Below are 26,779 nucleotides of genomic sequence, written 5' to 3' on the forward strand. Positions count from 1 at the left end.
TAAGCACATGTTTTCATGGTTTTATTTATTTTAAAAAACACTTAACTAACACACGTTAGCTATCTGTGTGGTGATTACTGGGAGAATGATTCAATAATTCAGTTTGCTTGATGACAAAGAAAACCTCTTGCTCCCAACAGGAACATGCTTCACTATTCATTACAAAAATCTGAGGACAGGAATTTGTATTTAAAAACAAACAAATGAACCCAAAATAAAGAGAGAAAACAACAACAGAACATCACAAGTTTTCATTTGCATTAACACCAAACAAAACTCAATGTACAAGCAACAATCATCATATATCCTCAGTATCATTCATCTTACAGTGCTTTGTTTTCAGGAAAAAAACAAAAACAAACATGTTTCTCATTTTTGTCAATTTCAGAACATTTCGGCCTACACTTTTGTTTCTCTTTTTAACCACCACCAATAATTCTGTTCCCAAATTTCTTAAAGTAAAAAAAAATAAAAAATAAAATATATAATGAAGCATCCACGGTCGTCTTCTCTTGATTTTGCCAGCATCATTTTCTTTCAAGTCTGAAAGAGAGAATATTAAGTTCTGATTAAAACTAGATTTGTACTTCCTGAAGGAATAGTAGTGCTTGCAAGGCAACAAAACATTGTTGAAGATTAAGCTGAGCTTAGGTCTTAAACTTTGGTTCTTCAAATTCTGCAATGCCATCAAATCTTCCTGCTGTCAATCACACTGCCTTGAATAAGGTTAAACAGATGCAGGAAAAGACCACTACGCTGTATGCAAATATCAAGATGACACCATTTGTTGGTTTGTATTTCGAATGCTAAATTCAAATTTTCAAACTCTAAAGAAAGTTAAAATGTCAATATAGTGCTGCATTGCAAGCACTGTAAAAGAAAATTCTTTTAAATGGAGCAATATTGCACAACTTTTATCATGGTCATGAAATCATGACCAATCTACTCAGTATTCAAAACAACTTTAGGAGGGGGAGAATAAATTTCATGCATAATTATTTATTAGCATGCATCTCATCTATAATGCAGCACCTGATTAAAAAACCTATGCCAATCAGGTATTGGTGCAAACACTAAACAGAACTATCATTTTTTTCAATGCAATTCCTCATTTTGCAGACCAGTTCAGTGTAAGGTTGAGAATGATGCAGCAGGCTACTCCGATCTAGCATACTTTACTGAAAGTGTACAGCATCACATGCTAAATACTAATAATAAACACATCCATCCAAGTATATAATAGTGCTAAATAAATAGACTTGAGAACTTTTAAAAAGATGGAGAAAAACCTCCATATATATTTTGTTGTTGATGTTAAAGGCTAATACGTGCAAATTCATTATTTTAAATTTAATTTCAAACAGATTGTTACTTCTGTATGATAAAGTAATGTTTGTGCTGTCATGTTCAAAGTAACAACAGTTGAGAACCCTTGCACTAATGTTGCTGCCATTTGTGAATCCAGAACATTCTATGATGCCCCTTATTTCCATACACTATGTCCATACCTTGCCTTCAACCATTTCAATTTAAAAACTAATGTTTACGAGAACTGTGAACCTGCTCCATTTGAGTCCACATAAAATTAAACTATAACTATAGTTGCTCAAGCAGAACTTTAATCAGGCAATTCCGCAGCCGAGTAACTTTCACAGTGACAAAAAGACTTTGGGACTAAATCAATCTCAGACCAAGCAATTTATCATACAGGGCCTGAACCGTAGTTTAGCAGTCCGTCACTGCACACACTAATGGAGTGAAACAAGCGTACACAAAAACAAGTGATCACAACAATCTGATCAATAAATAGCATGACATGAAAAATATGGCTTGACAGTCACAAATGGCGATTATGTTTCAGAGGAGGTTGTGAGCTTCACTTCACAAACACACTGACATAGCCATGCAGTAGGTGTTGGCATGGAAATTGTTGATGCAATATTATGGGATGCACAGGTGGCAACAGCAAGCCTTACTTCAGCCTGAAGACTGGCATTTCGTTTTGCATAATATACAGGGCATTTACCGCAGACTCCTATACTTTGCCAATCTACTACTTTGTTCTGCAGCAATCCTAAAGGAAGGGTAAAGAAAGAGAAGGAATGGAAAAACGCAGAAGGGTTAAATAAACAAACACAGAGACTTAAGGTCTGTTCACACCAAGAACGATAACTATATGAGAATCCATACCAACAGATGATAACGTTATCATAAATGTACGGTGCTGTTATGTCACTTGCTGCTGTAAATGCTCGAGCTATTTAAAGCCGGGTGGATTCTGATTAACTGTCAAAGTTTTTATGGTTCAACAGCTGAAAAGAAAAAGTATTCTGAAAGTGATTCCAACGACATTGTTCTTGTTTCTTTATCGTTATAGCTGTGGTGTGGATTTCCCTATTCTCAAAGAATTGGAACAATTATTAAAACTTTATGGTTATTGTGCTTGGTGTGAGAGGCTCTTAATGCCCCATCACACATACAGTGCCTTTAAAGTGCCCCTATTATGCTATTTTAAAGTTTCCTAATGTTGTTTTGGAGACTCCTACAGGTTAACATGCATCAAAGGTCAAAAAACTGTTTAATTTTTAGATAAAAATTCACCACATTTTCAATGATTCTCAAACGACTCGTCAGATGAATCAGTCTCTCTAAATCCCTCCTTTCCGCGAGCTACTCTGCTCTGATTGGCCAGACAGCGCAGTCTGTTGTGATTGGTATACCGCGTACAGCGCGTGTGTCGAAAACAAAAATGTCCATTGCCATAACAACGTCAGCTCTGCGTGTCCTGAGGCTTCCTACACCGTAAACTAAACACAGTAACGAACAATGACGTTGATTTTACCATATCAATCCGAGCTCAAGTCTGATGATGAAACATTGGAAGAATTCATTCAACCCGAACCTCCATCGCAAGGACGACTTGAGCAGGACGTTTCTCAGTGATACATTACTCGGTTTGAGGTACATTATGAGATGTTGCAACTGTAATTCCTCACCATCAGCATTAACAAGTGCATCTCCATCAACAAACCGATTATTTTACTTATAGGCCTACTTATTTATTTACCGAGTATTTTTCTAATTTATTGCAGTGAACATGTGGAAACTGTATCAATAACAGTGCATACATTAGCCGAGCACTAGCGTGAATGACTGATGTAATAAACGTGGGTAAAACAAATCTTGCTCCATGCTTAATCTTTACTAAAAGTAGTGAGAACGACAGACGATCTGCATTAATATACACAGTTTTAGGTAATAGTGTGGCCCACAACTGATCAGCAGAAGTACAGACCCTTTCCAAAAAAATAGAATATCATGGAAAAGTTTATTTCCATAATTCCATTCAAAATGTTAAACTTCCATAGATTATAGGTTCATGGCCCACAACTTAAACGATTTCAAGTATTTAGTTGTTTATTTGTACATAATTTGGGCTTCCAGCTCATAAAACCCACGAAAACAGGATTTCAAAAAATTCGAATATTACATGAAATCACACAGTAATTACACAGTGATACCATGGTCATTGAACCAGGTTTTGGTTATTTTGGCAGTGTGGACAGGTGCAAATCCTGCTGGAAAATGAAGTCAGCATCTCCATAAAGCTTGTCTGCTGAAGGAAGCATGAAGTGCTCTGAAAATGTCCTGGTAGACGGCTGCGTTGAGTGGACAGCACAGTGGACCAACACCAGCCGATGACATGGCTCCCCAAACCAACACAGACTGTGGAAACTTCACACTGGACTTCAAGCACCTTGGATTGTGTGCCTCTCCATTCTTCCTCCAGACTCTGGGACCTTGGTTTCCAAATGAGATGCAAAATTTGCTCTCATCAGAAAAGAGGACTTTGGTCCACTGTGCTTTATTAAATCCAGAGTCAACGCAGCCGTCTACCAGGACATTTTCAGAGCACTTCATGCTTCCTTCATTTTCCAGTAGGATTTGCACCTGCCCACACTGCCAAAAGAATCGAAACCTGGTTCAGTGACCATGGTATCACTGTGTAATTACTGTGTGATTTCATGTAATATTCTAATTTTTTGAAATCCTGTTTTCGTGGGTTTTATGAGCTGGAAGCCCAAATTATGTACAAATAAACAACTAAATACTTGAAATCGTTTAAGTTGTGGGCTCTGAATCTATAATCTATGGAAGTTTAACATTTTGAATGGAATCATGGAAATAAATAAACTTTTCCATGATATTCAAATTTTTTGGAAAGGGTCTGTATTTCAGTAAGACAGCAATAATGTGAGTTAACCAGTTAGCAGGAGACCTACACAATATAAAACTCAAAACTAAGTATTTTGAAAACCATCTTTCAAGAGCAAGCGGTTTGCGGTCAGCTGCAGGTTTGAGGTTCAAGTTTTCCCTGGTGTCTGCGTGCGCAATATGCTAATGTTTCGTCTTGACGTCACAACGAAACGGCTTATGACTCGTTTGAAAAACGATTCATTTAATTGACTCAGAGTCGACTCTTACTTTTGAAAGACAATAACTTTATATACGGTGCACTTTCACTTTACATGAAAGGTAATTTTCAAAAATCCATAATAGGGGCCCTTTAACGCTGAATTACCAGGTCACTGTACTGCTAGTTGCTCTTAGGTGTTTCTAATGCTAATCTACATGCCTCAATATTATTGGGGGGCTGTGTGACTGTCCATAACTTTTGAAAACCTGCCAACAAATAACATGTATTGGCAATAAACATAAGACACCTAAACTTGACTACAGATGGATGAGCTTCCCTGACATCAGAAGAACTTTTCTCAACTCTGTTGCATCAACTGTCTCCTAATGCCAGCAGATATCACAGACTCTCATTGATAGTTAATGACTTTAGGATGCTTTGCCCTTAATTGCTGCATGTATGAATGTCCCTTTGGGAAAGAGATGAAACTCTAGAAAAGCAGAAGTCAAACCCTTCTTAAAAGGCATTCCCGCTGTACAGAACTGTGCCTAGAAAATAATAAAACACTAAACCCTTAAAACTAATCACTGAATGGGCAATTACGTTCTCCCTATGGTCTCTCTGAAGGCACTACAGATTAATTGAAAGTGAACGACTGTTAATTAGTAGGTCATACTCATGGAGGTAGATTCTAAATTTGTGAAATTAATCTAGTCCCAAAAGACACAAAATGAGGAGAGGAAACTTCTGAGTGAACCAAGCACACACTACAGAGACAGCGACACATCCACAAGTTCAGCAAAATGTTCAGAGTGAAGACACCCAAGGGCAGTCTGAACATTTTGCTGAACTGAATCAAAGCCTCTCAATTGTCAAGTAGTGCAATTAGAAGCTGCCTTTTACTGCGTCAGAAATAGGGCTGCACTCTATATCAAATATTTTTTATATATTCATAATGATATTGATCACGAATCACAATATATTATTAATGAACACTGTTAATATCACACTGACTTTAATGTAAATTCAATTTGGCCTTTAAGGTTCCTAAAGACTAGCTTCATAAGACTAGCTTCATGTTCCTAAACAGTTCATTTGTTCACAGAAGTCTCTATAACACTTTACAATAAGGTCTCTTTGTTTACATTAGTTAATGTAACTAACATGAACTAACAATGAGCAATACTTTTGTTGCAGTATTTATTAAACTTTGTTAATGTTAGTTAATAAAAATCCAGTCGTTCATTGTTTGTTCATGTTACAGTACATGAACTAATGTTAACAAACACAACTTTTGGTTTTAATAATGTATTAGTAGATGTTGAAATTAACAAAGATTAATAAATGCTGTAGAAATATTGTTCATGCTTAGTTCATGTCAACTAAAGTAATTAATTAGTGTTAACAAACGAAACCTTATTGCAAAGTGTTACCAAAGTCACTTGTTATATTTTTGATGCAATTAAATATTTTTGTGAAAAATGTATGTAGGTAAATATTTCTTCATTTTATGCTGCGTTTACATGCACTTGTCGCCATGTAAGTGTAAATGCAATATTGAGAGAAAGTAGTTTCTGGCTGACAGAGTCAGCACATAAAACAACACACATCAACAGCCTTTGCATTATTAACAGCACTGAGAAGTAGAAGAGATAACACCGGTGCCATGCACCAAAATAAACGACAAGCTTTACAAAATAATGAAACAACATCAGCATTACTAAAAATTATGTTTTGCTGTAGTAACAAATAATATAACTCTTTAAGACTTAAATTGTAATATTTTTAAGCTGTCAAATGAGGATTTAAATAAAGGGGAATAAGCCACTCAATTTGTCCCAACCTGATTTCTTGTTTGAGAGCACAAAAAATGTCTACACATTGAATAACGCTGTGCATTTCAAGGCAGTGGGACTTTAAGAATCCACAAAACTTTACTATAATGGTGCTGACAAAAGGACAGTTTGAAAGAAAAACTTCACGTTTCTCATAATGGACAAATGTGTTTTTGAAAAGGTTTAAAATATGGATGGATACTGCACCTTTTCACAGCTTTCTGTGCCAGCATGCGGTTCCCAGCCAGGAATGTGAGGCTGCCTATAATAGCCAGATACTTCAGAGTCTGGAACATGTCCAAGTGGGTCCAGTACACATACATCAGACCCAACATAGCTGCAAGTGAAGAGAATTGTTTTTTAACCAGAATATTACATTTTCTCTCAGAAGCATGTCACATTACATGCGTTATAAATTCACTTAGAGATTTAATGTGTAAATATGATTAATCACTGAAAACTGTTAAATTAGTTATTTTTAAATAAATTAATTGCCCCAATTACAATGTTTGATTCTGAGGAAATTGCTTTATATTTGTACGCTAAACTGCTTTTGCACGGTGCTAGATCTTGACCTCATGTTCAATGTAAAATTTGGGTCCTGAAGGAAAAAACAAACATTAACCTATGTCAATGTAAAAAGAAAGTGATATTTCTCTATGAAGAAAATGAGATTTGTACTTTCTGAACCCTACTGCTGCACTCTATTGACTCTATTGATCACACTTAAGTACTGCCGAGTGCTATGTAGTAAAAGTCAGCCAATTTACCTGCATGGCCTATGTGGAAGAGAATAGTGCTGGGTGACAGAGTGAAGTTTGAGATATTGGCTCCAAGTTTAAACCACTGAATAGGAGACAGAGAGAGAAAAAAATTAACATGACAGACAGAGTGGAAGAATGATATACTGAATACATGGAAATGTGACACGTCACAACATTAATTTACATAAATTTATTTTAATGGCAAGTCCATTTTAGATGTACTCATAATAATGTGTCAGAAGGTCCTTACCAGTATGAGCAGGAGCAGAAATGGAGAGAGGACCAAGGCAGTAAATGCGTTGGATACAACTGTGGGTGGCTTCTTCTCTGGCTCTCTGAACAGATGCTGTAGAAACAATAAAATTAATTAAAAAAAAACAAGAATGAGGTGACAGACAGGCCTGAGTGATAGTTTAAAAAAAAAAAATACACATTGATTTTTTTTTTACCTTTCGATATACATCTCAATATTTATGTATAGCCTGTGTGCTCTGATATTCTTTGAAGAACCATACTTTCAACCAAACATTATGATCAATTAAATTCAAAATATTTAATGTAGGGAAAAAGTGTAATGTCAGAAAAAAAAAGCAATAAAAAAACAGCAATATTTTCTTATGAATGAGAATGCTTCTCTTTTGCATTATTCTTGTTCAAAAAATGTGTCAATGCTTACTTAATTGCTCAAATTACTAATAAAAATGTACATGGATGCCAGAATTTTTTATTATTTGGTATGTTCCTCTTTTCTTTAATGACAGCAGTATTTAAGGTGACTTAAGCAAAACCGTTATCCACCATAACTTGAATATGTTCCTAATAGCATCTTGTGCCTTTTGTTCAAATGAGTTCACATGGTCAATGTCCACGAAGAGGGCAATGTAGAGTGTATTGAGAGGAAACCTCTATGAACTGCAATTGCATACCCTTATTACTAATGGTTAAAACTGTATAAACACACCAGTAAATAATAGGGATGCATTGATGTATCAGCAGATGATCAGGGCTGATTATATCCTGTCAAATCAAAAGGCTGCGGAAAAACACGTCAGACTGCAACTTTTTGTGAAAAAAAGGTCTTCTGTTGAATTTAGGGATATCTATACAACAATAATGCATTAAGCATTAAAACGCATTAAAAAAAATAGCGACGATAAAGCAGGCTCGTTAACCCTATGATTCACCCTTAGTTCATACCAGAGTTGCCAGGTCCGCATTTTTTTTACACATATTACCGACACTGTAGCAATACAAAGAGGGTTGAAAATTGCATAGTTACACTGAGTAAACATTGCTTTAAAAAAGGCCAAGTAAACATTAATAAAATGAATAACAAAGAAACATTACACAACAGAACAAGTGACAGATTTGTATTTACACTCCAAGACTTAATGCACAGACCTATTTTGACATAATACATTTTTTTGACCTTCCGTTGGTATGGTCATCGCAATTTCGGATTTAATCCAACATCTTTACAGTGTGTACTAGGCAGCATGAAGAAAAATATTCAACTCAAAATGTGAATGGGTTATATATACAGAAAGTGATTGCTCCGCTTATAAATCACTGAAGCTGTCAATCATTTCTGTTCAGAGTGAACTCACTGACTGAGCACTCTTGTCCTGTTATAATAAAAACAAAAGCTGTCTATGCTGCATAATGAATCTCTTGTTAATACGTGTTGGTTATAATGAGAGTTTGCAAGCGTGTAGAACAGTGAGCTTGTACTGACACGTCTGATTGGCCATTGCACTCATCCACTCAACAGACATGTCTGTGATTGGCTACAAATCCCAAAGCTTCAAAAATGCATTGTAAATATAATCCTTTGATGCTCTTCACAAAGCACGCACAGGTGAGTTTGAAACAGCCACCTATCAAGCACTTTTTACAACATTAATATTAACACTCATATTTGGGAGCCATTAGACAAACATTGTAAAACTCATGACACAGAAATATAGTGAATTGCAATCATTATAAAAACATCATGAATATATTACATAACCAGAAAAAAACTAATCAAAATCATAGACATCCAAATATATCGCCAAGCCCTAGAGGCACAACATTTATTGTGATGCTGTTCCAGTCACTGGAGAGCTTACCTGGATTTCCGGTTTGGGTGTGTACAAAGTTTTAGCCTGAATTGCTGAAGGTGCCTCTTCATCCAAAAACTTCAGCACAACATCAGCCTTTGAAAAGAATTTAAAGTCATTTCAAAGACTGATTTCATGTCTTTTGTAACAGTTCAACAGTTTAATTTCCAAACATGTCAGAAAAAAGACGAACATAAGAAACCTACAAAAGTTTACTTCAAGATCCCAGCATTCTCCAGTAAAAATAACTGCCTTACCACATTCCACAAAATGGGGTTGTCCAGCGTAGCATCTCCCACCATCAGGTAAAGAGCGTAGGTGCCAGAGATGGAGTCAAACTCTGTCTTTCTCTCAGCTGTGTCCAGCTCAAACTTATACAAGTTCTTACTGTCAGGTTCAGCCACAAACACAACCTCCTGACCTGTCTTCTGGTTGTGTAACCTCACAAAGGTCTGAGAACAATGACTTGAATCAGTTTAATCAAATATTTTTGAAAGGTGAATTTAACCAGGGTTGCCAACTTTGCTTGCCTGGCTGAGTGAGATTTTGATAACATTGATGACTGAATCAATGACTTCTATTTTGAGGTTACAGATCCAACAATTCATTTTACAAATACTTCAGCCTAATGTTGTGCTGGATGCACTAGATAACAACTATAGCTTAACTATTGTATTTATTTTTGTATGGAGAGACAGAATGTTCTTTAAGAACACACATTCAGTCCTCTGAAGAAAGTAACATGCCATTTTTTGTTTTATAGGGACTAAATGTAAAGGATTCATCACAGTTACTGTTATAAAATATAATTTCTTGCATACATTTTATGATGCATGAAAATACTGTACATATTTTACTAAAAATTATTGCGCTCATTTCTCTGTTGAGCTCCATCTGTTTGACACGCATACTAGGGGTCGGAATCACAGGGTACCTCACGATACAATTTTAACATTTTAAGTAAACTAAACATTTTATACTTTTTAAAAGCTTAAAAACTTTTCTTTGTGTGTAAACTGACACATTTAACTGCTTATCGACTTGTTTTATATAAACCTGGTACATTTCTAAATTTACCAACCTCTTATTTAAACCTGGGAAGATCTCAGTGTTTACCAGCTTCCTTAAAATAAACCTGGGAATAGTGTTGTCAAAGGTACCGACTTGGGTATTTTCAAATTTTAAAAATGTGACGAGATACCAGCATTTCCCCCTAGCATTTTGAGCGGTTTCTTAAACACCTCTGGTTGGCCATTGTGTTCACGTGCTATTGGCTACAATGATCAACGCTTCCAAAACATGTTGCAAATGGACATCTTTGACGCTCTTCACCGAAGTGCGTCCAGTTATTGAACTTAAACTTGGCTGGGGCATCTATTATTTTACTCACACTGCTGGCCGACATCCGATTAAAATTCTTAGGCTTCTTATGTTCACGTTTCCCTCATTCCCTCAGTCACGCGTAGAGCACCATCTCGTGGAGCCATGAAGGACAACGATATATCAACCTATCGATATTTTGTCCCACCCCTAACACTTACATGTACATTTTGAAAGTTATGCTTATACTTTGTTCAGTTACAGGGTTATGGCAAACTTGCGAAATGTAAATATGCACATAATCAGGGGTGCACATAACTTTTTTGGTCTGGTTCTCAAGTGAACACTTTACGCAGCACACTTATCCTACACTTAGCTAACAGCGCACGAGTCCCGATTTTTCCCTCTTCTTTCACGTTTAAAAAATCATTTGAAAGTGTAAATTGGCAAAACACATCCAAATTATAAAATTTCACTCTATGATGGTTCATTTTAGCAGTTTATCCGCGAATCACATGCGTGCCGAACCGTGGGGCCTGGTCCGTACGGATCCACACTTGCACCCCTAATAATTAATGAATACACTTATCATCATGATTACCATCTTACCAGAGATGGAGAAAAATCCTACTCCAGTAATTAAATGTGCCCCTGTCCTCAAAAATGACAAAAATGTTGGTACTCAAAAGAGCTTCCCTCCATGTTATCGGCTGCGCACCATTTATTTTTACCACGCATGCGCACCAGTTATGTACACACCTGCACAGAATTGTAATATGTTATACACTAGGGCAAGCGATTCCATTAAACGGTAAAGCACTCTGTCAGCATCTGATGTGATAAGCAGCTCAAATTCAGTTCTATGAATACAAGTCCCTTTGAGGTTCAAGAGAAATTGGGCTGTGCCCTTTCATTTTGTGTTGTCTTGAGACAGAGCTTGAAAAGCTGGCAACCCTGATTTAACATTACTGGTTTTCTCTGAAAACATGAACATATGTATGTAATTTCTCACATTTCAAGAAATTATACTTTGCATTTAAAAAAGTATTTTGAAGGAATGTTAAGATATTTTGCAGTGTGACTATTTTCATGACAAATAAGCATATTTTCCTCCAAATTACTATAACACATCAGGAGGACATTTTACTTTAAAGTAATTCTAAATAGATTCCAAGTTAAAACAAATACCTTGATAAATACTATACAATTTAAACTGTAAAATTCTCAGAATTAGTTGGGAGAATGTGCCTAATTAATCAGGAAAATATTCAAATAGGAATTCAAATAAAACAAATTGGCATAAAATATAATTTCTCATTTCATTCTTTGAAATTCTTTGAAACCAGACACATTCTTTTTAAGACTGTCCTTGGTATTTGTGCACTCTAAACTTGACATGCAAAGGACAAAAATGCTTGTGCCGCAATTATCAAAATAATGAAGGCAAAAAAAAAAAAAATCATTTTAGTTATAATAATCACCTGGTGAGGGGTGAGTTCCACTCCTGTGGTCTCATCAACCAACTGGAACATCATGACAAAGTTTTGATGGCTGTCCGCCATAAAAGGCGCTTTGGCTTTAGTTGAATATTCCACTCTGAATCACAGAATTTGGCATATGTTGGCACAGTTTTACAATAAAATTAAAATAAAAGAAATGGAGCCTGATAAATGCTAATCTTGCCTTGTGGTTTTGGGGCCAATGCTCTGGTCCTTGTCCACCACAGACAAATCCATGTTGTTGATTGCAACTCGGGTAGAGACCTTTACTTTGAGCTGAGAAAGTAAAATCAAACAAGTTTCAATCTTAGGCTTTAAAATTACTAAGAAATTATTGTAATACATTAAAACGGACATTCATAAATGCGAATGTGCTGGGAGAAAGGAAAAATACAGCAATTACAGTAACTGTCTTTTTTTTTTTTTTTTTTACTTTGTTCAGTGAAAGAGGCCTATGAATTCTGAAAATCTCCAAAGGAAATGTGACATGCTCTTGACCTTATAATTGTACACTGAACAGTCAGAGCAATTATTCTTTGGATAGCTACAATGTGAATGAATGCTCGCTTGACCAATTAAACGTGAATGTTGAGTGAATAAGGAAATGAATCACAGTTCATTGCAACAATTAAGACTTGAATGCTGAGGTCAACTCTTTGACTGAATGTGTGAATTATGAGTAGTCATGACAAGACATGACACATAAGCTAAACAGATACAAACAACTCAACTTTTCCCCCCCTAGTACGTGTCAAAGATTCAGTTAAGTACCTCAACATGGTTGGCAACAAATCGGCTGTCACCATCAATGACAACAGAGAACTGATAGTAGCCACTCGCTGGTTGGCTGGCCATGAAATTCAGCTCAAAAACCCCACTGTGAAACAGAGAAAAGACTTTAAAACATTCAATATTTAAAAAAAATTATAGGCGTCAGGCAAATTATTGCATTACTTATCCACAATTGTGAAATATTTTAGAAAAAAATGATACTAGTATTTTGTAACCACACTAATGCTAAAATATAAAACGAAATAAGAATAGCAGTCCTTCTACAGTAGTACCAAATCAATGTATTGTTTACTTTTTACCCCCATTGCAAATGTTCTTGTTTTTCAGGTAACATACTCAGCAAATCTAAAATATTCAAGCACTGTGCACACTATATATTTAAATAGTTTAAAATATAGTATAAACACAAAGCCCAACCGTGCTTGCTTGACACACAAGAACAAACCTCATTGGTTCTTGCAGGTCAAGCACGCACGTCTGAGCTGTCATTCACCATGTTTTATGAGCTCTATGTATGTGCGTTGATCACTGTTTATATGTGAATAAAATCCAAAATTACATCTGTTCATCATATAAACTGATCGTGTCTCTTCATAAGAATTTGATTAAACCTCTTGATTCATATCGATCACTTAATGTATTTATGTTCTTTTCAAAGCTTACCTGCACAGACTTTCGATAAATGGGCAAAAATGATGAGAGAATATAAAAAAATATCTTGATTAAGTTCTGAAGATGAACGAAAGTCTTATTGATTTGGAACGGCATGACGGTGAGTAAATTATGACAATTTTTTATTTTGAGTACACCAAGTACTTTCAATGCATATCATTTTTTGCTGTGGTTTCAAAATTGTATGCCCAATCACTGGTATTGGTATCAATACCAGACATTTCACTGGTATCAACTACTAACATTTTGGTATTTTGTAACTCTAGAACAAGCAATATCCATGATCTACAATGCACATACTCTCTGAGGGTGAATTGTGCCTGACTCAGGATGGCAGATTTTGAGGACACAGCACTGGCGGACTCCACTAGCACCCTGGCTGAACTGAGCGGCTGGCACAAGACATCCATCACCTGAAGCTGCATTGACAAACACAGACAGTACAGATTATCTCAGAGCAAAAAAAAAAGTTACTTGGGAATTGGGAAAAACAAACCTCAGTCTTATCATCAAGACTTATCACAAGACCAGACAACTGAAAGATGTCCGAGTTTGGTAAATACCCTTAAAAGAGTAAGGGTGTGATCACACTTGTAGTTCGGTTCGTTTGGTCCAGACCAAAAAAGAAAACTGAAAAGTGAAATTGAAGAATGAACTGATGTGACGTCATTTCGACCAAAACAAACTTTGTTTAATGTTTGTTTTGGGAGTTCGAAACAGCTTGTCAAAGCGAACTTTCCAGAAGAGTTCACTACGGCTAGCAAACACCTTTGTACTACCATTGGTCTGCAGCGATTACGTAATGGGTAGGTGTGCAATGAGGCTCTGCCTTTTTTCATGCAGAAATCTTTTCCAGTTAATTTCTCTTCATGGAGAGCCACTTTATAGTAGAAAATTAAGTTTTACTTTTGATGAAACAAGACACAGACACTGTTTTTCATGTTTAATATAGTAAAGCTGCTTAATTAAGCAATCTATTGTATTAAGTGCTATATAAATAAACATGAACACGGAACTTACCGAACATCCAAAACAAAGCTGTGTGTTTGAATTGCAAAGTGCTCATTGAATTGGTGTACATATGATGGCATTTTTTACCATTCATGAAGAGCTTAGAAAATGTGTAAAGCAGTCAACAGCGCCAGGAATTCCTTCCGTTACACATACAAGCAAAGATCAGCTGCAAGTAGACAGTTGCGATTTTTCCCATTACAATTTAGTACAGGGGTCGGAACTATGACAAGAAAAAGCAGGTATGCTTAAGCATTCTGTCCACAACAGGTACGGTTTTTGGTTTGTTTAGATGTCTATGCTGCGTTCATATTTCAGTCAAACCGCATCTAGAAGCGTCCATCTAGAAGCTGACTGAGACCCACCTTTCCAGTGTTTCGCACAAGTGTTTATTTTAATCAAACCAAACCTGCCAAGTGTGAACACACCAAGTCTTTCTACTGGCAGCAGAGCATGTGCACAACATGCTAGTGAGTCGTTTTCACACTCCATCTTAAACATCCAATATTTGTAAAAAATTATAATTTTCCTCATTTTCACTCTGTGAAGAATACTCAATTTCTGACATAGGACCCTGAAGCGCTGTACTGCGTTTACTAAGCGAATAGCGTAGGAGATCTGACACAGAAGAGAAATTTTTGAATAAAGTCATTATTTAAATATATTAGAAAAAACAGTATCCTCACAAATGTGTTCCTTTCTTGAAAGAAATTATATCTGCGAGGATTTTCAGTCCGGATTTAGACCGTACCTACCATAGTACCGAGACAGCTCTCGTTAGAGTCACAAATGATTTGCTCTTATCATCCGATTGTGGTTGTATCTCTCTATAGCCCCTTTCACATAGAGATTCCGGAAAATACATGGATAAATTGACATGGGATTTGACCCGGGTTCGTTTGATTTTGGTTCATTCACACTGCCAGTGATTTTCCGGAATCAGAGAGTGCGTTCACACACAACCCGTAAAAATCCCGTAAAGACACGTGACATCGATGTGACTTTAATGTCTCAGCAGCGTCTTAAGTTTGCTAAGTTCGTCTTAAGAAGCCACGCTTGTGCATTTTTTTCTCTGATTCAATCATAAACTAGCGCATTACGTACCGTTTCACAGCTGGCGAACGATCCCGGCTTCAGCGTCATCATTACGACACGGCATTATTACAGCTTTTGTTCACACAGCGCGCGTTCCGGGAATGAACACGGCAATGTTACTAGGTCCCCAACCCGGCATCAATCCCGGCATAAATCCCAGGTCGTGTTTGCGTTCACACAGAAGGCGCTCTGGCAATTTGCCGGCAATTTCCCGGGTTCAAAGCGCTGTGTGAAAGGGGCTTATTAGTGTTACTTGATCTTAGTGCTGCATTTGACACCATTGACCACAACATTCTTTTAAATAGACTCGAACATTATGTTGGCATTAGTGGAATTGCATTAGCATGGTTTAAATCATACTTATCTGACCGTTATCAGTTTGTAGCAGTAAATGAAGAGATGTCTTATCGATCACAAGTTCAGTATGGTGTACCACAAGGCTCAGTACTAGGACCGTTGCTGTTCATTTGATATCTCCTAAGGGTACATGCTACCCTTAGGAGATATTAGGAAATATGGAATTAGCTTCCACTGTTATGCTGACGATACTCAGCTGTATATTTCTTCAAAACCTAACGAAACTTACCAATTCACAAAATTAACAGAATGCATAGCTGATATAAAAAATTGGATGACTAGTAATTTCCTACTTCTAAATTCTGAAAAAACAGAGATTCTAATTATTGGACAAAAAACTTCCTCACATAATAACCTAGAATACTGTCTAACACTCGATGGCTGCTCTGTTAAGTCTTCGTCGTCGGTTAGGAACCTGGGTGTGCTCTTTGATACCAATCTTTCATTTGAAAGTCACGTGTCTAGTATCTGTGTAAAACCGCATTTTTCCATCTTAAAAATATATCTGATATAATGTATAATGCGGCACAATTAGTTCATGCGTTCATGACATCAAGACATCAAGGATTATTGTAATGCTCTACTGGGTGGTTGCCCTGCACGCTTAATAAACAAACTACAGCTAGTTCAAAACGCAGCAGCTCGAGTTCTTACCAGAACCAGGAAATGTGACCATATTAGCCCGGATCTGTCAACACTGCACTGGCTCCCTATTAAACATCGCATAAATTTTAAAATATTGCTGATTACTTACAAAGCACTAAATGTTTTAGCTCCGCAGTACTTGAGCGAGCTCTTAACGCATTATAGTCCTTCACGTCTATTGCGATCTCAAAATTCCGGCCAGTTGATAATACCTAGAATATCAAAATCGACCGCTGGCGGTAGATCCTTTTCCTATTTAGCACCAAAACTTTGGAACAGTCTTCCTACCATTGTCCGGGAAGCAGACACACTCTGTCAGTTCAAAGCTAGATTAAAGACATCTCTTTGACCTAGCATTCACATAATACATTATAGACTTCTATAATTCAATGTTAGGCTGCATAGATTAGGTCAGCCGGAAACGGGAACACTTCCCATAAATCCTGATGTACTCGTTACATCATAAGAAGAATGCCATCTACGCTAATTTTAGTGTCTTTATTTATCCCGAGGTTTTCCCGCAGCCTGCCGGATCCAGGCCGTATCCAGATCTGACGAAGGACCTTCGCCTGGACCCGATGACAACGCAGTGCTGAAGTGCCAACTTACCACTCCAGATAAAGCGTTGTCGGGAAAATTCGTTTCGCGTACCTACCCCGAAGTGACAAAATAAAATTCTGTATCAAAATTTATAAGGAAAGACCAGTACTTTGTTTAGGCTTGGTTTGTAGGGAATTACAAACCTGCGCACATATATTCAAATGCACATAACTATAGAACCAATTCTTTTTTTTTTTCTTCTTTTTTTTTTTCTTCTTTTTTTTTTATTGAAGCTTTTTGACATTTGCACAGAACCAATTCTTAATGCGCACGTGAACGCCATCACCGTTTATCACAGGTTCACGTTTAAAGTCTGTGCAGAGAGAATGGTGTCGTCTTAGCGGCCCCTAATTTAATAACAAATGATCGTTGCGACGGAAGCGAATCAAAACTAACTTTAGCTGGAAAATAACTTTATTAAAGAACCGCTATAAAGCCAAAACAATCTCTGTTACCTTAAATTATACACTTATCTCTGTAAAGCTGCTTTGAAACAATCTACATTATTAAAAGCGCTATATAAATGAAGATGACTTGACTACATTTTTTTGAGCACAAAAAGTATTCTCGTCGCTTCATAACATTACATTTGAACCACTGTAGTCACATGGACTATTTTAACAATGATTTACTACATTTCTGGGCCTCGAAAGTTGCAATGACGTTGCTGTCCATGAAGGGATCAGAAAGCTCTCGCATTTCATCAAAAATATCTTAATTTGTGTTCCCAAGATGAACGAAGGTCTTGCGGGTTTGGAACAATGTTTTAATTTTTGGGTGAACTAACACTTTAATAGCATTAAGCACTGGTTTCACGTTTATTAAAAACTCACAGAAACACAGTGTCTACACCGGACGCAATAAAAAACAATCTGTGTTGTATGTCACATGCATCACATACATGACCAGCGTCGGCCAATAGTAAGCCTACGTGCTGACGTACAACACAGAAGCGCTGCGCTGTTACACTACGTGAACTCACCAGAGGCCCACATAGAAGAAAATGAATAATTGAATAAAGTCGTTATTTTGGGGTTTTTTTGCGCACAAAAAGTATTCTCGTCGCTTGATAAACTTATGATTGAGTCACTGTAGACTATTTTAAACATTGTCTTTACTAACTTTTCTGGGACGGCAAGTTTCAATAACATAGAAGCCTATGGAGGAGTGAGACAGCTCTCAGATTTAATCAAAAATATCTTAATTTGTGTTCCGAAGATGAACGAAAGTCTTACGGGGTTGGAACAACATGAGGGTGAGTAATTATTGACAGAATTTTCACTTTTGGGTGAACTAATCCTTTAATTTCAACTTCAGCCTGGCATTTGTAATGCTTGGATCTTTAGAAAGGCTATTTGACGATCTTATCCATCAACAGTATTGCTCTTGTGATTGATGGACAGACATGAGCTGTTCAAAACACACCTTGATATATTTATGGCAATGACGCATGTTAAAGGGCATGTGATGGAGAATTGTAACATCACAATTCTCACAATTTCAAATCCGGACATTTGAGAAAGGTAGAAAAGAACAATTCATATTTTAAATTGGGAAGTTAATTTTGAGCTTTGAAACTTGCAGTATGTTTTTATTGCAGAGTAACATCTTATGTGTAAATATCAAGTACATTTTGATTCTTCATTTCATGACTCCTTTCATAGATATTTACAGAGTACACAATTAAAATTGAGGCCTACCTGGAGGAAGGGCTGGCTGTGGGATACGGCAGCAGGGCCCTGGGCACTGACAATAACAGGCACATGGAAGTGATTGTTGGAAAGAGCTGCAGCCGCACTGGCCACACTGAATGCCTCTGAGAGAGAGTCCCAAGACTTCTTACTGAAGATGGAATTCACCAGCTGGATTACCTGATCCTGTGATGGACAAGTGTGTTTTTACTCCAATTTGTTGTTAAAACAAACATTTAAACAATAGTAAACTGTAATAACTTGTTCAAAAAAATAAGACATCACTAAAATGGTAAGTAAAAACATAATGAATATGTAATATAGTGCATATTTATGAAAATGCTCCTCTCTAGAGTTATTTTTTCTAGTTTACTAATGGTTTTATGGGTAATTGACTAGCTTTCAATATACAAGTATACAAGCTGTTAAAATTGTTTATTTTTTTTCCCATGATTCATTTCAGTACAAGTAGTACTGTTTATTTTAACATACCTTCTGATGTTTATTCATGTTTATTTCATGCTGTAAATAGTAGTAAGAAGGAAGTGATGATCAGTTCATGTGTGCTTGATTCATGTTGCCACTTGAACTGAGGGGCTACAGCGATCTGTCACGCCATATAAAAGAGCGCCAAAACATAATTTATTGTTTGAATATCATGAAAAAACTGACAGGATTTGAAAGTTGAGAGTTTGTTTCATATTAAAAGTAACAAAGCTTATTGCAATTATTGAATGCCAGGAGCACTACAAATGTTTTGTTGTCCTCACAACGATGTTCCTTCTTAGAAAGAAATTTTTCTAGTCAGGATTTAGACCATACCATAGTACTGAGACCGCTCTCATTAGTTTTACAAATGATTTGCTCTTAACATCCGACCGTGGTTGTATCTCTCTGTTACTGGATCTTAGTACTGCATTTGATACCATCGACCACAACATTCTTTTGAATAGACTCAAAAATTATGTTGGCATTAGTGGAATTGCAATAGCATGGTTCAAATAATTCTTATCTGACCGTTATCAGTTTGTAAGCAGTAAATGAAGAGATGTCATATCGATCAAAAGTTCAGTATGAAGTACCACAAGGCTCAGTACTAGGACCGTTGCTGTTCATGCTACCCTTGGGAGATATCATTAGGAAGCATGGCATTAGTTTTCACTGTTATGCTGATGATACTCAGCTCTATATTTCTTCGCGCCCCGACGAAACGCACCAATTCACAAAATTAACGGAATGCATAGCTGATAATTTTTTTTGGATGACTAGTAATTTCCTACAACTTAACTCTTAAAAAACAGAGATTCTATTTATTGGACAAAACTTCCACACTTCACCTAGAATACTGTCAAACAATTGATGGTTGCTCTGTCAAGTCTTCGTCGTCGGTTAGGAACCTGGGTGTGCTTTTTGATACCAATCTTTCATTTGAAAGTCACGTTTCTAGCATCTGTAAAACCGCATTCTTCCATCTTAAAAATATATCTAAATTACGACATACAGTGAGGAAAATAAGTATTTGAACACCCTGCTATTTTGCAAGTTCTCCCACTTGGAAATCATGGAGGGGTCTGAAATTGTCATCGTAGGTGCATGTCTGACAGGATTTGAGACAATCTAAAAAAAAAAAAATCCAGAAATCACAATATATGATTTTTTAACTATTTTTTTGTACGATACAGCTGCAAATAAGTATTTGAATACCTGTCTATCAGCTAGAATTCTGACCCTCAAAGACCTATTAGTCTGCCTTTAAAATGTCCACCTCCACTCCATTTATTATCCTAAATTAGATGCACCTGTTTGAGGTCGTTAGCTGCATACAGATACCTGTCCACCCCATACAATCAGTAAGAATCCAACTACTAACATGGCCAAGACCAAAGAGCTGTCCAAAGACACTAGAGACAAAATTGTACACCTCCACAAGGCTGGAAAGGGCTACGGGGAAATTGCCAAGCAGCTTGGTGAAAAAAGGTCCACTGTTGGAGCAATCATTAGAAAATGGAAGAAGCTAAACATGACTGTCAATCTCCCTCGGACTGGGGCTCCATGCAAGATCTCACCTCGTGGGGTCTCAATGTTCCTAAGAAAGGTGAGAAATCAGCCCAGAACTACACGGGAGGAGCTGGTCAATGACCTGAAAAGAGCTGGGACCACCGTTTCCAAGGTTACTGTTGGTAATACACTAAGACGTCATGGTTTGAAATCATGCATGGCACGGAAGGTTCCCCTGCTTAAACCAGCACATGTCAAGGCCCGTCTTAAGTTTGCCAATGACCATTTGGATGATCCAGAGGAGTCATGGGAGAAAGTCATGTGGTCAGATGAGACCAAAATAGAACTTTTTGGTCATAATTCCACTAAACGTGTTTGGAGGAAGAAGAATGATGAGTACCATCCCAAGAACACCATCCCTACTGTGAAGCATGGGGGTGGTAGCATCATGCTTTGGGGGTGTTTTTCTGCACATGGGACAGGGCGACTGCACTGTATTAAGGAGAGGATGACCGGGGCCATGTATTGCGAGATTTTGGGGAACAACCTCCTTCCCTCAGTTTGAGCATTGAAGATGGGTCGAGGCTGGGTCTTCCAACATGACAATGACCCGAAGCACACAGCCAGGATAACCAAGGAGTGGCTCTGTAATGGCTCGTTTCCACTGAGCAGAACGGTACGGTACGGGACAGTACGGTACGGTTCGGGTCTGTTAACCATGATCTGGCTAGCGTTTCCACTGCCAACAGTACCCTTACTTGATAGGTGTGGTGTTTCGATCGACGTCATTTTCGCGCGAAGAAGAACATAGTAAACTACAATGGATGACATACAGCAGATCTTGTTCTTGCTCCTCGACATGTTTGTCACAAGAAGACAAGCGCCGACATTAGGCTTTTCTCAATATCAAGTAGGCCTACGCAAGGTTTGTACTTGCCATGTGCAACTCCTACATGCAAATGGTACAGCGCGTTCTTAAAAGCGTCACTCAGCTCGCTCTGTTACTCCGGTTATCTGTTACTCTGTATGTACATTTTAAGCAACAATAAAACGAAATATGTTATAAAACACCACTCTGCCTCTTTTCGTTTTCATTTAAATAAATTAAACATTATAGGGACACAAATGTGGTTCATGGTTCATTAATTATTCACTGCACGTTATACGTTATTCTATTTATAACAAAACGAAATTTAAAACACAACCCTAATGTTACCTCTTTTCGTTTAAAAAAAAAAAAAAAATTAAACATATTCCAGGCAATATATGTATTTGTACAAATGTTGCAATAAACATCATTGATAATCTTGTAATAAAAAAATGACAAGAAACCATATTTCTTTTTGTAAAATTTCAGTTTTATCAATAATAGCCTATATAAAAGTTTAAGTAAAAGGTACAAGAAGCTATACAATAAGAAATAAAGCAAACAATTCAGTCAAATATCCAAATGCAGCGCTCTAGTCTAACATTACAACAGTAAAGTTAAATACAAATAGCCTATAATATGAAACTAAACTTAGCCCTCAGCCAAACGATTGACAGGGAACGAATTATATATTCACGAGACCAAAGATCGCCCGTTAGGTCTACACAAGACGAATTATATCTCATGTTTAACCACTACCGTCGGAGTCAGCGGCAAACGTCAGAAGAACTAGCCGAGGAAAGGCTCATCCAGCCGGGAAACATGAGCGCCGAGCGCCCGCTGATCGCATGGATCTCAAAAAATCATCTTTAAAAATAAACCACAGATTTGAGCTTTAAACAACTACATTCTCGCCTGAAAAACTCTTAAAATTACATTTCGTGACACAGTAACAGTAGTATTATATTAAACTGTATTAAAAAATGGCGCTTCTTATGTTGTCATTCCTCTTGTAGCACGCGCAAGTGACGATTCTCTGTCAACCAATCAACGTCCTGCAGTGAGTCTAGCTCCACCTTTTAGTACCATACCACTGTGCTAGGTACCCCAATGGAAGGGTACCTAAAAAGTGGTACGGTACGGTTCGGCATTTTGGTACCATTCACAACTTTTGATAGTGGAAACGCAAATAAATGCGTACCGTTCCATACCGTACCGTACCGCTCAGTGGAAACGAGCCATAAGAAGCATATCAAGGTTCTGGCGTGGCCTAGCCAGTCTCCAGACCTAAACCCAATAGAGAATCTTTGGAGGGAGCTCAAACTCCGTGTTTCTCAGCGACAGCCCAGAAACCTGACTGATCTAGAGAAGATCTGTGTGGAGGAGTGGGCCAAAATCCCTCCTGCAGTGTGTGCAAACCTGGTGAAAAACTACAGGAAACATTTGACCTCTGTAATTGCAAACAAAGGCTACTGTACCAAATATTAACATTGATTTTCTCAGGTGTTCAAATACTTATTTGCAGCTGTATCATACAAATAAATAGTTAAAAAATCATACATTGTGATTTCTGGATTTTTTTTTTTAGATTATGTCTCTCACAGTGGACATGCACCTACGATGACAATTTCAGACCCCTCCATGATTTCTAAGTGGGAGAACTTGCAAAATAGCAGGGTGTTCAAATACTTATTTTCCTCACATCCGGGCCGTATCCAGATCAGACGGTGAACCTGTGCCTAGATACGACCACAACGCATCCCTGAAGTGCCAGCCTCATCAGCCCTGTGAAGGCCTCAAGGACACCTCAACAAACCCGTCTCCATACCGGCGTGATGACTCCAACCTCCAACCAGATGGAACTGGATAAATATTGTGAATGTTCTGATCCAATCTAACTTCTGACCTGTAATGTTGCCTGAATCATAATCATACACTGTTCGTTCGTCGGCCAGAGGAGAACTGGCCCCCGACTAAGCCTGGGTTCTCCAAAGGTTTTTTTCTCCATTCTGTCTGGTTCCTTGCCACTGTTGCCTTGGCTTTTGGCTTGCTTAGTTGGGGACATTTAATATTCAACAATATTACTATTATCTGCCTGGTGGACAGGTGGACGATGACGCAATTTTCTTCTAGAAACAAACTTTGTTGCATTATTTTCAGGTTATCACTGTGAAGCTGCTTTGATACAATCTATTTTAAAAAGCGCTATATAAATAAAGGTGACTTGACCACAAATTAATAGAAAACAGCAAAAAAATTGATCTTGAGATTTTAGAATGCAGTAGTTAATCCAGCACTAATGTCACACTGGCATGTTTACCTGTTGTAGTTTATATTCGTTGTGTGCATGAAATAGACGTAGACACAGTCAAAAGTAAACACACCATTAGAATAGCACTAATTAAACGTCAATGTTTCAGTCAATGAATTCGGCCCACTAAAACAAAAACATGACTGTCAATTAGTGCTGTAGCGGTGCGAAATTACGTCGACGTCATATTTTTTGCGTCGACGCTTCTTTATTTTTTGTACCATTCCCGGAGGTACAGCTCGCCACACACACACCGCCCACCGTGTTATTGTCATGTTTTCTCCCTTTCTTTCCAAACCGCGACAAATGCCAGTCTCCTTTCTCTGAAGAATGTGATAAATCCGCTCAACCAATCACAGCGCACCATTCCATGCATTGTAAACAGTAACGGTGACGCTTTGAATACACCCGGCATCCTAGTTTTCCTTATCTACTTTGCACTTTTTGATCAACAAACAAACAAAAAAATTAATACATTTGACGGCATTGATGAACCTGTGGTGGATTCTGCCGTAGGGAAGAAACGTAAGCCATCGAAATCTAATCATTTACGTGAGGAGATTAACAAGATGAGGCACGCGGGAGGAAGAGAAATGCCGACTGTTGCTTGTTCTCACACGACAGCGTCAAACTTATGTCGAATGCTGACACGTTAACCCCAGGGGATCTTTTAAAAAACGTTCAATTCTTTCACTCAAAGTCAACGAAAACCGAGCAGGACCAAGCCATTTTACAGCTGATCGCCGTCAAAAAAATTCAGAAGGTATTTCTTAGCGATGGCTGATTGAATGTAGCCTATGTTTAGTCCAGTAACTTACGTGCCTGTATATAAGATTAGTATTGACCGAGTTCAGAGGCTGTCATGTGGATCAACTTACTTTGTTGTGTATTTTCAACAGTTTCAATATGAAAAATAACTTTTATATTGATTCAAAGGATTAATTGCATTTAAAAAAAAAACGTGTCATGAATTTATTGCATTTTGGGGGAAAAATAATCTGTTTTTATAATAAATCTTTGAAAATCAAAATCTGGATTTGAATTATTTATGTTATTATAACCTAAAGATGCTATGTGAAAGTTTGAAACAGAAAATAATGGTTTTCATCTTGCCACTTTCTTGGTAAAGAAAACACATTTTTTACTCAAATTAATCAAAATGGATTTATCACGTTTATACTATATTATTCAGAAGTAGGCCTAAACATTGTAGCTGACAGTGTGTTTATGTCAGAATGGTTTTTTAATGTTTTTTTTAAACCACAACCTTCTAAGTGCTTCTTTTACTGATATATTTAACAATATCTTTTGCATTTCTCATCCAAACAACGTCAAACTTGGCACTGCACTTACTCGTGCCCAGACAGCTGTCGAGTTTGAAATCCATCGGAGTAACGGTTCGACAGAGATATGCGAATAACAGACAGGATAATTAATTCAAATTAGTCGTTAGATTAGTCGACTAATCGATAAAATAATCGCCCGACTAATCGTTTAATAAATAATCGTTTACCCCAGCCCTACTGCCAATGGCTGTCCAAAATTGCTTTCGGACAAAATTTTTGGTGCATCACTGATAGAGCTCACTCCATCTCTACTAGGAAAATGTTCTACATACACTACCAGTCAAAAGTTTTGGATCAGTAGTTTTTATGTTTTTAAAAGAAGTCTCTTCTGCTCACCAAGGCTGCATTTAAAAACAAACAAACAAAAAACTAATACTGTTAAATATTATGACAATTTAAAATAACTTTTCTATTTTAATACATATTAAAATGTAATTTATTCCTGTGATCAAAGCTGAATTTTCAGCACTCCAGTCTTCAGTGTCACATGATCCTTCAGAAATCATTCTAATATGCGGATTTGATCATTATTATTATCAATGTTGAAAACAGTTGTGTACAATTTTTTTCAGGATTCTTTGATGAATAGAAAGTTCAAAAGAATAGCATTTATTTGAAATTGAATCTTTTGTAACATTATAAATATCTTTACTGTACTTTTGATCAATTTAATTCATCCTTGATGAATAAAAGTGTTGATTTTTTTTTTTTTTTTTTTCAAAAAATAAAATAAAAATTCTTACTGACCCCAAGCTTTTGAACGGTATTTTACAAAAGCTTTAGATTTCAGATAAATGCTGTTCTTTTGAACTTTCTATTCATCAAAGAATCCTGAAATAAAAATGTAAATAACTGTTTTCAACATTGATAATAATGAGAAATGTTTCTTGAGCATCAAATCATCATATCAGAATGATTTCTGAAGAATCATGTGACACTGAAGACTGGAGTAATGATGCTGAAAATTCAGCATTGATCACAGGAATAAATTACACTTTACTATATATTCACATAGAAAACCGCTGTTTTAAATTGTAATAATATTTCACAATATTACTGTTTTTTTATAAAATAAATGCAGCCTTGGTGAGTAGAAGAGACTTGTTTTAAAATTATTAAAAATCTTACCGATCCAAAACTTTTGACTGGTAGTGTAGTTCTATATTTATTTTGAACTCCAAACCTCTTTCAGGGGGGGCTCCATGTCCACATGATCAGACAGGGCGTACGCAGCAGAAACAAACAGTGCTGTGGCCTCCAACCCCTCCTCAAACTGAAGATACTCTCCTCCTAGATCATCTAAACGGGCAGCCAGATCCTACAATAAAGAAAGGAGTTTGTGGAACAAAGCATGTGACAAAACATAAAAGTTTGAAAAACAGTGCAACAAATTAGATTGGTCTTTGGTTGACTGTTAAAAACATTTCTGGGTTATATTTAATCCCAAAATGTACAA

The 26,779-nt window shown here is 37.0% G+C and overlaps 1 protein-coding gene across 2 annotated transcripts in view; it reads right to left on the reverse strand.

Moving 5' to 3' along the window:
• The window catches only part of rpn2 (ribophorin II), a 32,779-nt gene continuing 6,000 nt past the window's right edge, over window positions 1-26,779 (reverse strand). The window contains exons 6-18 of one of the 2 annotated variants that reach the window (XM_084100691.1): window positions 26,507-26,641; window positions 18,810-18,986; window positions 13,702-13,820; window positions 12,709-12,814; window positions 12,122-12,213; window positions 11,920-12,034; window positions 9,376-9,570; window positions 9,128-9,214; window positions 7,267-7,362; window positions 7,023-7,098; window positions 6,460-6,589; window positions 1,977-2,074; window positions 1-543 (exon numbers count right to left, since the gene is read on the reverse strand). In XM_084100691.1, the coding sequence (XP_083956817.1) occupies window positions 2,023-2,074; window positions 6,460-6,589; window positions 7,023-7,098; window positions 7,267-7,362; window positions 9,128-9,214; window positions 9,376-9,570; window positions 11,920-12,034; window positions 12,122-12,213; window positions 12,709-12,814; window positions 13,702-13,820; window positions 18,810-18,986; window positions 26,507-26,641 (1,380 nt within the window). In that variant the 3' untranslated portion in view covers window positions 1-543; window positions 1,977-2,022. The remainder of the gene's footprint in view (window positions 544-1,976; window positions 2,075-6,459; window positions 6,590-7,022; window positions 7,099-7,266; window positions 7,363-9,127; window positions 9,215-9,375; window positions 9,571-11,919; window positions 12,035-12,121; window positions 12,214-12,708; window positions 12,815-13,701; window positions 13,821-18,809; window positions 18,987-26,506; window positions 26,642-26,779) is intronic. The other variant, XM_084100692.1, reaches the window with a different exon arrangement.

Source organism: Abramis brama, assembly GCF_963993115.1.
Source record: "Abramis brama genome assembly, chromosome: 23".
Lineage (NCBI taxonomy): Eukaryota > Metazoa > Chordata > Actinopteri > Cypriniformes > Leuciscidae > Abramis > Abramis brama.